Raw genomic sequence first — 13,141 nt, forward strand, 5'->3', positions numbered from 1 at the left:
AAATCAGCTTTCTTTTACTGCAGCATTTAAATCTCCTGGGGACAGACTTTTCTGTTTTAAAAACAGAGTCACAGCCTTCAGAATACTCTGTAGACAGGACAGACACTCGGACGATAGGATGACTTGCAGCAGTAAACAGTGTTTAAAATGACATAAGCGCCCAGTGCAATGAACTGATAGTGCATTAATTAACATGATCTGTTCAGATAAGACACCTGGGATCTGGATGACCTTTAATGGGGAAAAAAATCTAACTCAAAACCCGAATAACCTGTTTCAATAAGAAAGTTCAAGGTATATTGCAATATATTTTGTGGGTACACTGATCCTGAAACAAACACTTTCATACTGCCATATAGTAAACCCATATAGTAAAACACTCAAACATTATATAAGATGATTGTATTTCCCTATGGCAATATATATGACATTTATATTTTCTTTTGTGAAATCATCTTTATCTTTTTTTTCCCCCAGACTCAAACCATCCAAACTGCTTAAAACAAAAAAGCGACCTTGCATTTCATTGCAGGCCAGTGCAATTTACCAGAACTGCAGCTTCTAAAACTCAAGGCTGAATCAATACTAGACGATGCCATTTTAAAAATGGAAAGAACTTCCTAATCCGGTGGAAATGCTGCGGTAAAAATAAACGCAAGTTGCATCCCAGAGCAGGTGCTGACCAAGTGAGTAGGAGGAGGCAAACTTATCCTTGCATGGGAACGGTTTCACTGGAGACAGCCAGAAAGTCTATGCAGAGCCCTTTTGTGGGGGAGGGACTGTTGTGCTTTGTACCTATAAGGTTTAAAATTCAGTGCCATGCATCTCCAGTGGAAGAATCAGATCCAGTAGAAGAGATGAGAGAGACCTCTAGTTAAGAACTTGGAAGACGTCTGACAGCTAGGCCTGGTGCAGATGCCTGCACAATTTTGTCTTCCTAAACTAGATTACTAAGCTTTCCAAGATGCTGGCCTCAGTGGTAGCTCCAGTTATCCTGACATCTACTGGAAAGTCCAACTTGGCTAAGAATAGGAGATCAAATAAATCTTTGACTTGCCTTGTTGGCAACTTGATCTTTCAGAAGGTGGGACCAAAGGGGTCAGTTACCCATGACTTAAATCAGTGATGTCAAACATAACCCCTGCAGGATGGATGACGCCCCTGCAATCTCTTTATTTGGCCCTTGGGCTCCCCCAGCACCACCATCAGCTGCAGAGCTGCTGAAAGGGTAGGCTGCACGATAATTGGGCAATCCTGTATCTTGAAAACATGATCAAGATTTGTTTATTTTCTCTTCTGTCATTTGCAACTAGTGAGTTCCTAAGTGAGAAAAAGTGCTTTTTTTCTGGTCATGACCTGCTTAATGACATCACTTCCAGCCCTGACTTAAACCCTATCAACAGCAAAGAATCGGTCAAGGAGTTGAACATGGCAGGGGACTTTGGGGGAAAGCGACCAGGCCATCTTGAAATTCTTGAGGGAAAGGAAAGTTTAGAGTAGTCAGATGTGCTCCCTACATTTCAGGAGAGCTGACTTTAATGGGCTCAATGGAAAATTAAGTCACATCCAAGAAGCTGACAGAATTATTTCTGCACCAGACTTCAGGGTAACACTGGGCTAGACAGATGTCTTGTCAGAGTCTGCAACAGTCTGTCTATCTTTTTCAAAGGCAATTTTAATCGATCAGATGGATTGGTAGAGGATGTCAGAAAGATTGCAAGTGGCACGGAGTTGACGTTTCAGGCAGAGTTTGGCACAAATCAAAAGCTGACTCCCTAATCCAGGGCATGTCACCTTTCTGAAGCTAAGCAAGCCTAGATCCACTCAGTGTATGGATGAGTGACCATCTGGCAGCCCACTTTGAGTCCCATGATGTGAGAAGGTGGGATACAAATTTAAGAAATTAAAGACTAACTTATTCTACCAACCAAGTTGCTCCAATCAAAAAGCACCTCCTGTCTTACTTGGAGATCCAACCTTTGTTAGTTAAAATAAATTCCCCTGCCACACACCATGTGAAGACACACCAACAGCCAGCACAACCATTCCCTGCTGCTACAAGGAAGGGAAACCTTGTATGAGTTCCACGCACACGGCAGCCATTCTCAAGGCTGTTTCCATGGTTTTGAAGCACTCTGCATAGATGCTGTGGGGAAACCAAAAACAAACCCACACCCACGATTTTTATGCTTGGCAGCACGCCGATTACAGTACAAGGATATGAAATCAGGAAGGGTTAGTGCTGCAAGAGGATGCATGAGCTGCAATGACGCCCTTCAAGGGTAGGAGAGTGCTCTGTACCTTGGCAAGGGCAAGTCCAACTCCAGGAAACTTTTAAAAGAGAACAAAAACCCATAACTAAAGCTGCCGAGGAAGACGAGGCAATGTCTGCAAACAACCTGGAGCCTGAGCTCCTTTTTCAAATAGCTATGAGGCTATAAAAACAAAGTATGCCCTGCCATTGGCACAGGTGGGAAAACACCCTTTGGGAAATGTGACTGCTCTGGGGATCAGAGAGCACAAGTGCCTCTCTATGTGATTAACTGAAAGCCAGTGTAGCGAGTGCAAACAAGCTAACCAGGAGGCCTGAGGCCAGCCGTTCTCTCACTCCAGCCCCTTTCAGCTCCTCTAAAAATGGGGTAGAGCCTGGAACCAGCTTGCTGTGGCTTGGCAGCCGAGCGCATGCAGAAGATCTCATAAGAATTTAAGAACAGCCCCACTGGATCAGGCCATAGGCCCATCTAGTCCAGCTTCCTGTATCTCACAGCGGCCCACCAAATGCCCCAGGGAGCACACCTGATAACAAGAGACCTGCATCCTGGTGCCCTCCCTTGCATCCAACATAGCCCATTTCTAAAACCAGGAGGTTGCGCACACACATCATGGCTTGTAACCCGTAATGGATTTTTCCTCCAGAAACTAGTCCAATCTCCTTTTAAAGGCATGTAGGCCAGATGCCATCGCCACATCCTGTGGCAAGGAGTTCCACAGACCAACCACACACCGAGTAAAGAAATATTTTCTTTGGTCTGTTCTAACTCCCCCAACACTCAATTTTAGTGGATGTCCCCTGGCTGTAAATCTCACATTTAATAGCCAGCACCTCCAAGACACCTCTCTGCCCAAGACCCTCCTTGGAGAGCTGGTTCCAATCAATGGGTAATACTAACCCTAAATGGACCAATGGCCAGACCCAGTGCAATGCAGCTTCACAGCCGTTCAACTGAAGGTCTCAGAAATGGGCCTACGTGCTGGCAACCACAGGGCTCTCCTTGGCTGTAACTGGGCAAACCTGAAAAATCAGCTCCCAATCTCACGTGGAGAAAGCCTTAGGCACATATAACTGTGCACACAGATTTATTTGCTTTAAAGCATTTTTATAATACTATTCATAAAAACATCTGACAGTTACAACAGAACTGGAAAAAAAAACTGACTGACAACCTCTGATTGGGAAGATGATCCCTCCCTCTCTCCCACATGCATTCTGAAGATCTAAAAGCTCTTCGTCTCCCCCGCACCACAAGAGTAATACTGATCTTCTTTACTTGGTTCTTGTCACCATTATTTTAAAAAGTGCACGTGAAGAACTGAACAAAACACACTTTGCACACTCAGTAACCACAACAGAAATGCTAAATACAAAATTGTATTTTCACATCATGAGAAGCCATTGCAAAACTGACATGGGATAAAGTGTTCACACAGGGCAACACAACAGCACAATCCTATGCATGTCTATTCAGAAGTATGTCCTACTAAGTTCAGTGGGGCTTACTCCCAGGTAATTGTCTTTAAGAACATAAGAACAGCCCCACTGGATCAGGCCATAGGCCCATCTAGTCCAGCTTCCTGTATCTCACAGCGGCCCACCAAATGCCCCAGGGAGCACACCAGATAACAAAAGACCTCATCCTGGTACCCTCCCTTGCATCTGGCATTCTGACATAACCCATTTCTAAAATCAGGAGGTTGCGCATACACATCATGTTTAGGTTTGCACCCCAAGAGTGCTTTTGCGTACCTCCAATTTACTCCAATGGGGCTTAGGGGATTATGAGCATCTGAAGAAGTTGCCTTATCAGACCAGGCAGGGGTCTTTAGAGCAGTAGTCTCTAAACTTTTCGGCCAAAGGGCCGCATCAAATAGCTGGCACAGTGTCAAGGGCCGGGGGAAAAAATTAAATATAAAATTTAAATAAATACATTAGAGATGGAACATAGATGAATGAATAAATGAACTGGCTCAAATGTCTAGGACTTCTTCAAGCACAAACACAGCCCAAGAAATAAAGCACACACTTAAATGGACCTCCATTCCCCCACCCCATAAGCACAACTCTGGTTGTGTTTGGTCAACTGGGCCAGAGGCTCTTACGGGATCAGAGGCTGGCCGCGGGCTGGATAGAGGCTCGCTGTGAACCACATCTGGCCCCTGGGCCAGGGTTTGGAGACCCCTGCTTTAGAGGAACCTACCACATTAACTTGAAATGCCAAGGATTGAATCTGGGACCTTCTTCATACCAAGCATGCGCTCTTCCACACAGCTATGGCCCTCCTGTGCGGAACTGTATCTTTGGACTCTAATATGTGAATGACGTGTAAGGCAATTCTGAAAGAAGCACCTAGAAGTTACCACATTTCCAACCCAGGAATGATGATCTCAGTTAAGCTGTTGCGCACTGATGCCTTTAACACTCAGCTGTCTGGCATAGTTGGATCTTCAGAGTTTGTGTATATGTTCCCCAACAAAACATTACTCATCCAGATGAATTAAAAGGTTAGGTCTCACCTCAACATTAACAGTTCAGCCTCTTACTGAATGGGCTCAGATGATTGCTTATAGTTCCTTAGAAGTAAAAAGCCTTTTGCAAAGGACTGAAATCAAGGAAAAGAAACAAACAAACAAAAAACAGTGAAGAGACGTTACCTGACTGGACTGAATTTTGGGCACGTGCACTTTCCACATCTGAGCTTCTCTAGAGATTGCCATCTCCAGGAGGAGAGACAACCTCTGGCTCTCCAGGGGTCCCAAAAACTTCATGGTACCCGTTGGGTCTGCCTGCCACCCAACTGGATACAGCTACCTGCAAAGGGAGAAAAAGAGATGGTGAAAAGAGAGTCAACCATATTCATTCATTCAAGTTATACCAGGCACAAAAAGCAAAACATTCTTCTTTCTCAGGATACAGGCCACCTTTAAATCTGCAAAATGGGACTCACTTATAATATGACCACAATGTATCTGACATCTCTGCTCATGCTCTTTTTCAGCTTCTCTTCCTTGAAGGCATATCAGTGTTCTTCTCTGCAAAATGAATCATGGTGGACATGACCGGGCAGCTTACCAATCTCCCCCGTCACACACATTCACAGAGGAGCACCAAGTTGGTTTGAGTTCACACTCATACAGGGCCACAGAAAGCCACATCAGGCCTGGTCAGTGCCTTGAGTAAACAGAGTGCGCAATCTGGAGTGCGCCCCTGAATCATCTGCAATGTGCTGGGTTGATGACAAGGCAACTTTTGCCACAGGCACAATTTTAAGTATGTCGAAATGCAGGCTTCAGTTGCATTTAGATTAGATACCAGAGAGAGCATGAGAGATTATTCTTACTGTAACAGGACTAGTTACCTAAAGACCATGTCCAACTTGGAGAGAGCAGGTGAGAGATAGTCAGATACTTGGCCACCCCCATAAAGATGATGTAAGAGCCGCTTTGAGATGCAAAAGGAATAAGCAGAATACGTGGAGGTTCTGCTAAGAAGGTTTTTAGACTGTAGGTTTAACATTTATTTTAAAAAGTAAGCAGTAAAGCAGCGGTTATCAAACTTTTAGCACGGGGATCCACTTTTTAGAATGAGAATGTGTCAGGACCCACCGGAAGTGATTTCATGACTGGAAGTGACATCATCAAGCAGGAACATTTTTTAACAATCCTAGGCTGCAATCCTACCCACACTTACCCAAGAGTAAGCCCCAGTGACTATCATTGTTAAAAGCATATACAGAGTAGCCTGTTCAAAGTACAGCTCTGTAAAATTTCCCCGAATGCAGTCACATACCATGGTAGCATCAAGTCTAATATATTAAAAATAAAATATTGAAATGAATGGGGACCCACTTGAAATTGGCTAGCAACCCACCTAGAGGGTCCCAACCCACAGTTTGAGAAACACTACAGTAAAGTATGTGTCTGTTTGTGAAGCCAACTCAGCTGCTACAGACAGCAGATGTTACACACACCCCTTCCTTAACCCAGAGTAATAAATACTTCGGTTAAAAACAATCCATGCTGCAGGCCTAAGTCCATGGGAAAGCACTGCAACTTGGAGCAATCTGCACCCTGTTGTGAAGCCTGAAATATGACGCCCAGGCCGTTGGCCAGCTCTTTGGCCTCACTGTTGACAAAGTCTGGAACTGCAAGATTTATGCATGGTCAGCATGCACCTGTTGGATGTAAACTGCAAGCAAAATTGCTTTTTCTGCTTGCTTACGGGCAAAGATTGGACCATATAAGTGGTACTGGAAGCAAAGGTCAGCTCAGCAATTAAAAACAAACAAGACACCAGATTTTAAACTTCCATAAAGTTCATTCAAAGACAGCCAATTCCACAGTCACAGAAAAAGGTGACATTATCTTGTACAGACATGATTAAGAACTCCCTATCAAGTGTGGGAACTTTAGGAACATCTTCACCAGATCTTAACATACAAGCAAGTTCATATGGCAAGGAAGATATGAACCTACTTACATAAGCCTGAACTTTTTTTGTCCTTTAGTAATGAATACAAAACATACAATTCAAAAAACCACACAAAGGGAAAAAAAGAACAAAATATATATATAAAAAAAAAACTTCAAAAAGTTTTAACAATATATACGTAATCTATACACCATAAACAATAAGTACTCTATTCATCTGAACATCTGAAAAGGGCTTCCAAATAACCCCAAATATGTCCATATACAGTTGTCATCTGTAAGCCATTTGTTGATTAGGTTAAAAGGTCCTTAAGCCATAGAGTAATGGCAGAAGGGTAGTTATTCTTCTAATGTTTAATACAAGTCTTTTATTTACAGTAAGGACACAAGGAATTCAATTTCACTGTCCTGCAGTTAACTTTCCTGAAATAGGTAAATAATTCAAAAGAACACAGACTTCAACATGTATCAGTTATTGTCATAATATAAAATTTGTTTATTTTTCACATCGTTATACCTCCCCTTCCTTCAAGGAGTTCAGGTGGTGTCCATACTATAGTTCCACACTCATTTAGTCCTCAAAACAAACCTGTGAGGTAGGTTAGGCTGAGAGACAATGACGGGCCCAAGGTCATCTTAGGAAGCTACGTGACTGAGTGGGGATTTGAACTTGGATCTTCCAAGTCTAAGTGCAACTTCTGAACCACTACACCATCCTGGCTTAATACAATTTTTTTTTTCTGGGAAGAAATTATTAAAACTTTATCACAGAACAAGACCACATCAAATACACTAAGGACGCAATCCTAACCCCTTATGTCAGTGCTTTCCAGCACTGGCATAGCGGTGCCAAAGGGATGTGTGCTGCATCCTGCAGTTGGGTGGCACTCACTGAGGCCTCCTCAAAGAAAGGGAGTATTTGTTCCATTACCTTAGAGCTGCAGTGCCCTTATGTCAGTGCTTTCCAGCACTGACATAAGGTGTTAGGATTGCGCCCTAAGTTCTGCTTTTGATGAGTTATAACCCTAATGGTTAGATTCTTTAAATCAACCTCTTACTATTTTTTCTCCTTATTCTCGGTGAATAATCAATCAATGATAAAGTAATACAATTGCTGTATTCAAATCAACCTCTTACTATTAAGATGCTGTGGTCAATATTCCCTGTAAGGGGTCCACACCTCTGTTTTCCAATTAATGTTGCTGTACAATAAAATCTCCTGATTTTAGGCTACCTCAGTAAGCCAGGTTCAAGGGAGTGGCACCAGGATGTAGGTCTCTTGTAAAATAAAAAGATTTTATTTTTTTATTGTGTCGTTCCCGAGCATCAGGTGGGCTACTGCAAGATACAGGAAGCGGGACTAGATGGACTTTGGCCTGATCCTGCGGGGCTCTTCTTATGTTCTTGCAGCTCTAACACAATGTGTCTCAAGTAATAAAAAGTACCCTGACGCTAGTGGCTAAGAAGAGGGCATGGAAGTATTGTTATAAAACTGCACACTTGGGGGAAAAAAAACTGATTAAGTTCCTTATTTTACAAAAAGAAAAGAATTTGGTTTTGCTCAATCCCTGGAACGACTTGGAAATTAATGGTACTTTCCACCCTTTACTGCTAGTATCAAGTGATAAAAAGAACCGGACTTTTTGCTCTTGCTCACCTCAGAGTTAACCAGGGCGATTTTTTGGCACCAAAAAAATCCTGGGGTGCTGTAAAATCCAGAATGAAATAAAGAACAGCATTCAAATGAAGTTGGAGTTCCCACTGTCTGTTTTGTGCACTAACAAAGAGCACAGGCTTCAAATACAATGGTCAAAAGATCTATGGCAGGGTGGCCCTCCATCCACACACACCAGAGGCCAGATTCCCCTTAGCCAGGTCATCACCACTGGTCCCAAATAGCTTACCAAGAAACGTCCAGCCCCAGCTAAAGGACTTGGCAATGATCTCAAATGTGGGAAGGGACTCTGAGATGCCATTTCCATCAGGCCGACCGCTACCTAGGGCAGAGGCAGGGCTCTACTTTTGATGTGACCCAGGCTCCTCCATGAGAGGTGCTGATCACACAAAAGGCAGTACAAATCTCAACTCCCACATTAAATAAATAAAGAGGGTGTAAGAGCCTCACCGCAGCATGCAAGCGGCCCCTCCCCTTGGGAGCTGTTCCGGACAGGGGGAGCAAAATGGAAGCGTTTACCTCCGTTTTGCTCCCACTGCCTGGAATGGATTTGAAGGGGAGGGGAAGGGGTCTCTTCCACACTGGAGAGGGGCCCCCTGCAAAACTTAGTGCTTTGCCCCCCCCAGCTACACCACTGCAGGGACCTCTAGTTAAAAGGTTCACAGGTAGTAGAACAAGCAAAGACTTCTCCCCGAGACCCTAGAAAGCGGGTACCAGTCAGAGCAGAGAGCACCTGGCCATGCTCAAGAGTGGTGCAAGGCAGCTTCAACTAACCACAGATGTTTGATCACTCACCTCTGCTTCCCAGTAACTGCAGCGGTCCATACCTCCTTTTGAACACCCGCTATGTGAAGATTTTGATACGGCTACCCATGTTTTCACTGGTGTCTTTGCCGCTCTGATCTGTTCGTTCTTAGTATTTTTCAAAGTAGAAGTGATCTGACAATTTTGCTTCTGCATATAAGAGGAGAGGAAGTATCCTTTGGTGATGCAAGCGAAAGCAAAAGCAATAGATTTAAGTGACTCACGGGGAAAAAAAACCCTGTGTCATATCACCATTCTCCACCTTGGCCAGTTCCCTGAATGATGCAAGCCGTATTGGTTCTTGCGACAGTAAAAAGAAATCAGACAAACTGTGAAAAGGCTGGACAAATTAAGGACTCGGGACCTCTTCAGACATCGTTTTAAGAGTACTGTACAACTAAAGATGCAAATGCAACAAGCATGTGTCAGCAATGATGTAGGTGTGTTCATCACTGAGAAAGGACTGGCTACAGCCCCCACTGACTGCGTGCTTGGCAAACCCATACAAGTAGTTGGGGAGATAGCCTTAGGATGGAATGAGGTGTAGATTCCACAGGCGACAGAGGTACAAGGAGTAGGCACAACAGATCTGATCCATGAGGCACAAGGCACAAGAAAAGCCTTCTGGGCAGGCTCTGGATTCCAGCTCCCATTCATTCCCCATTCATTGAGGCTTATGCAGGAGAATTTCCTAGGGGACTGAGTCTCAAGTTAATCAGGGTGCCGTTTTGATTTTCCATCTCAGGCACTAAAATGTCTTTGGCGGACCCTGCAGCAAAGACCAGGAAAAATCAACTCGTGGGATTCAAGACCAGAGACCAGTCACTGGCCAGAGACCAGTCACTGCGGTTTTCCCACCCATAAAGGCAACCAAGACTTCAGCAGGTGTTCAAAAGGAGCAGATGTGTTTTGTTGACAATGCGGCAGACAGCCAAAAGGCATTTGGCCATTTGCTCATAAATAATCCCAGATTCCCTGAAAAAGACCCACTGGCCCTGCTCTTAACCGAAACATGTTAATCTGGCTACCACTGCTGGTTTTTAAACTGCCAAGCCTAAAACAAAGAGAGGGATTCATCTCTGTCTTAAGAAAGTTAATCAGTCAGGAGGGGTGGGCTGGAGAGATATGGGGGGGGGGCATGAGGCTGTAAGCATTTACAAGGGACAACTTCCCAACTCCAGGCTATGCAGCCCCCAAAGTCATGCTGGCCACTTGCCAAGAAGGCCAAAAGGATGCAACTAACTTCCATATTTCATGTATATTGTGCAGCAGCTTTGGAGGCATCCACACAAGAGGACACACCAAAAACAGCAAAGGGATTTAATACAGAAACTGCCAACATTTTGGGCAGGGAGTCTCAAGCCAGCAGCAGACCTCTTCAATCTGGTGCCTTGAAGCTCCAAGTTCATGTTTGGTTCTAACGTCAACATCTTGGGATGCTGGGAGCCAGCTTGTAGGGCACTGGCATGAATGAGGGACCCAAAAATGGGGGTCCTGGAGAAGGAAAAAAAAGAAGGAAAGCATCTTTCCAGGGAAAGAATCCCCCAATCTCACATTCTTTCCCTATAGCCTTTTCTTCTCTCTTAGCTCTGTTTTTGTTTATTCTTAATTTATATGCTACTTTATTAACATCTACTAACATCTACTAACATCTACTATTAACGACTACTGGCTCCAGCTCTGTTCCGAGATACAGATAGCAGCTGACACGGGCAACATCAAGGGGATGTATGATGGTATCAAGCAGGCCCTAGGTCCAACACAGAAGAAAATTGCCCCTCTGAAGTCTGCCACAGGCGAGGTCATCCAGGATCGGGCGCAGCAGATGGAACGCTGGGTGCAGCACTACTCTGAGCTATATTCCAGAGAAAATGTAGTCACCGAAGAAGCACTGAACAACATTGAGTGCCTGCCTGTGCTGGAAGAGCTTGACAGTGAACCAACCCTAGAAGAACTTCACGTGGCCCTGGACTCCCTTGCCTTTGGCAAGGCACCTGGAAAAGACAGCATCCTGCTGAAGTCCTAAAATGCTGCAAAGAGATCATCGTCACTGAGCTGCATGAAATCCTCTGTCTCTGCTGGAGAGAAGGTGGAGTACCTCAAGACATGAGGGATGCAAACATCATCACGCTGTACAAGAACAAAGGTGACAGGGGTGACTGCAACAACTACCGCGGCATCTCTCTCCTTAGCGTTGTAGGAAAGCTGTTTGCCCGAGTTGTACTAAAGAGGCTCCAGGTACTTGCAGAGAGCGTCTATCCAGAATCGCAGTGTGGATTCCGAGCCAACAGGTCCACCACTGATATGGTATTCTCCCTTAGACAACTGCAGGAGAAATGCAGGGAACAACGACAGCCACTCTTTATAGCCTTCATAGATCTCACAAAGGCTTTCGACCTGGTCAGCAGAGACGGCCTCTTCAAGATTCTCCCCAAGATTGGATGTCCACCCAGGCTCCTCAGCATCATCAGATCCTTCCACAAGGACATGAAGGGCACTGTTGTCTTCGATGGCTCCACATCAGACCCTTTTGACATCCGAAGCGGAGTGAAGCAGGGCTGTGTTCTTGCACCAACCTTGTTTGGGATTTTCTTCGCTGTCCTGCTGAAGCAGGCCTTTGGAACTGCAACAGAAGGCATCTATCTCCGGACCAGATCAGACGGAAAGCTCTTCAACCTCTCCAGACTGAGAGCAAAATCCAAAGTCCAGCTGAAATGTCTGCGTGACTTCCTCTTTGCCGACGATGCAGCTGTCACTACCCACTCTGCCAAAGATCTCCAGCAGCTCATGGATCGTTTTAGCAAGGCCTGCCAAGATTTTGGACTGACAATCAGCCTGAAGAAAACACAGGTCATGGTTCAGGATGTGGACTCACCTCCCTGCATTACAATCTCTGAGCATGAACTGGAGGTTGTCCATGACTTTGTGTACCTTGGCTCAACGATCTCCGACACTCATTCTCTCGATGCCGAGCTAAACAGGCGCATCGGTAAAGCAGCTACCACGTTTTCCAGACTCACAAAGAGAGTCTGGTCCAACAAGAAGCTGACGGAACATACCAAGATCCAGGTCTACAGAGCTTGCGTCCTGAGTACACTTCTGTACTGCAGCGAGTCATGGACTCTTCGCCCACAACAGGAGAGGAAACTGAGCGCTTTCCACATGCGCTGCCTCCGACGCATCCTCGGCATCACCTGGCAGGACAAAGTTCCAAACAACACAGTCCTGGAACGTGCTGGAATCCCTAGCATGTATTCACTGCTGAAACAGAGACGCCTGCGTTGGCTTGGTCATGTCGTGAGAATGGATGATGGCCGGATCCCAAAGGATCTCCTCTATGGAGAACTCGTGCAAGGAAAGCGCCCTACAGGTAGACCACAGCTGCGATACAAGGACATCTGCAAGAGGGATCTGAAGGCCTTAGGGATGGACCTCAACAAGTGGGAAACCCTGGCCTCTGAGCGGCCCGCTTGGAGGCAGGCTGTGCAGCATGGCCTTTCCCAGTTTGAAGAGACACTTTGCCAACAGTCTGAGGCTAAGAGGCAAAGAAGGAAGGCCCATAGCCAGGGAGACAGACCAGGGACAGACTGCACTTGCTCCCGGTGTGGAAGGGATTGTCACTCGCGGATTGGCCTTTTCAGCCACACTAGACGCTGTGCCAGAACCACCTTTCAGAGCGCGATACCATAGTCTTTCGAGACTGAAGGTTGCCAATATATATAAATTAACATCTGAACATATAAAAGTTCTGGTGATAAACTTATGGCCCAGAACTCTATAAAAGCTGCACATACATTAAAATGCACAATCCAACCCCCCCCCAAAGAGCAAAACAAACAAACACACACCACAATACTGTAATATAAAATACAAGATCTAAAAATAACAGCAGGCAGCTATTAAACCCAACAGACACTAGCCTGGTCATGTGGCCTGAAAGAATCAGCCCCAGAGCCA

General features: G+C 45.1%; 1 protein-coding gene across 2 annotated transcripts in view; it reads right to left on the bottom strand.

The window, feature by feature from the left end:
* CCNI (cyclin I) overlaps window positions 1-13,141 on the bottom strand; it is a 48,846-nt gene that overhangs the window by 20,785 nt on the left and 14,920 nt on the right. For both annotated transcript variants that reach the window (XM_066632250.1, XM_066632251.1), the window contains exon 2: window positions 4,930-5,086. In XM_066632250.1, coding sequence (XP_066488347.1) covers window positions 4,930-5,043 — 114 coding nt within the window. In that variant the 5' untranslated portion in view covers window positions 5,044-5,086. The remainder of the gene's footprint in view (window positions 1-4,929; window positions 5,087-13,141) is intronic.

Source organism: Tiliqua scincoides, chromosome 6, assembly GCF_035046505.1.
Source record: "Tiliqua scincoides isolate rTilSci1 chromosome 6, rTilSci1.hap2, whole genome shotgun sequence".
Classification (NCBI taxonomy): Eukaryota; Metazoa; Chordata; class Lepidosauria; order Squamata; family Scincidae; genus Tiliqua; species Tiliqua scincoides.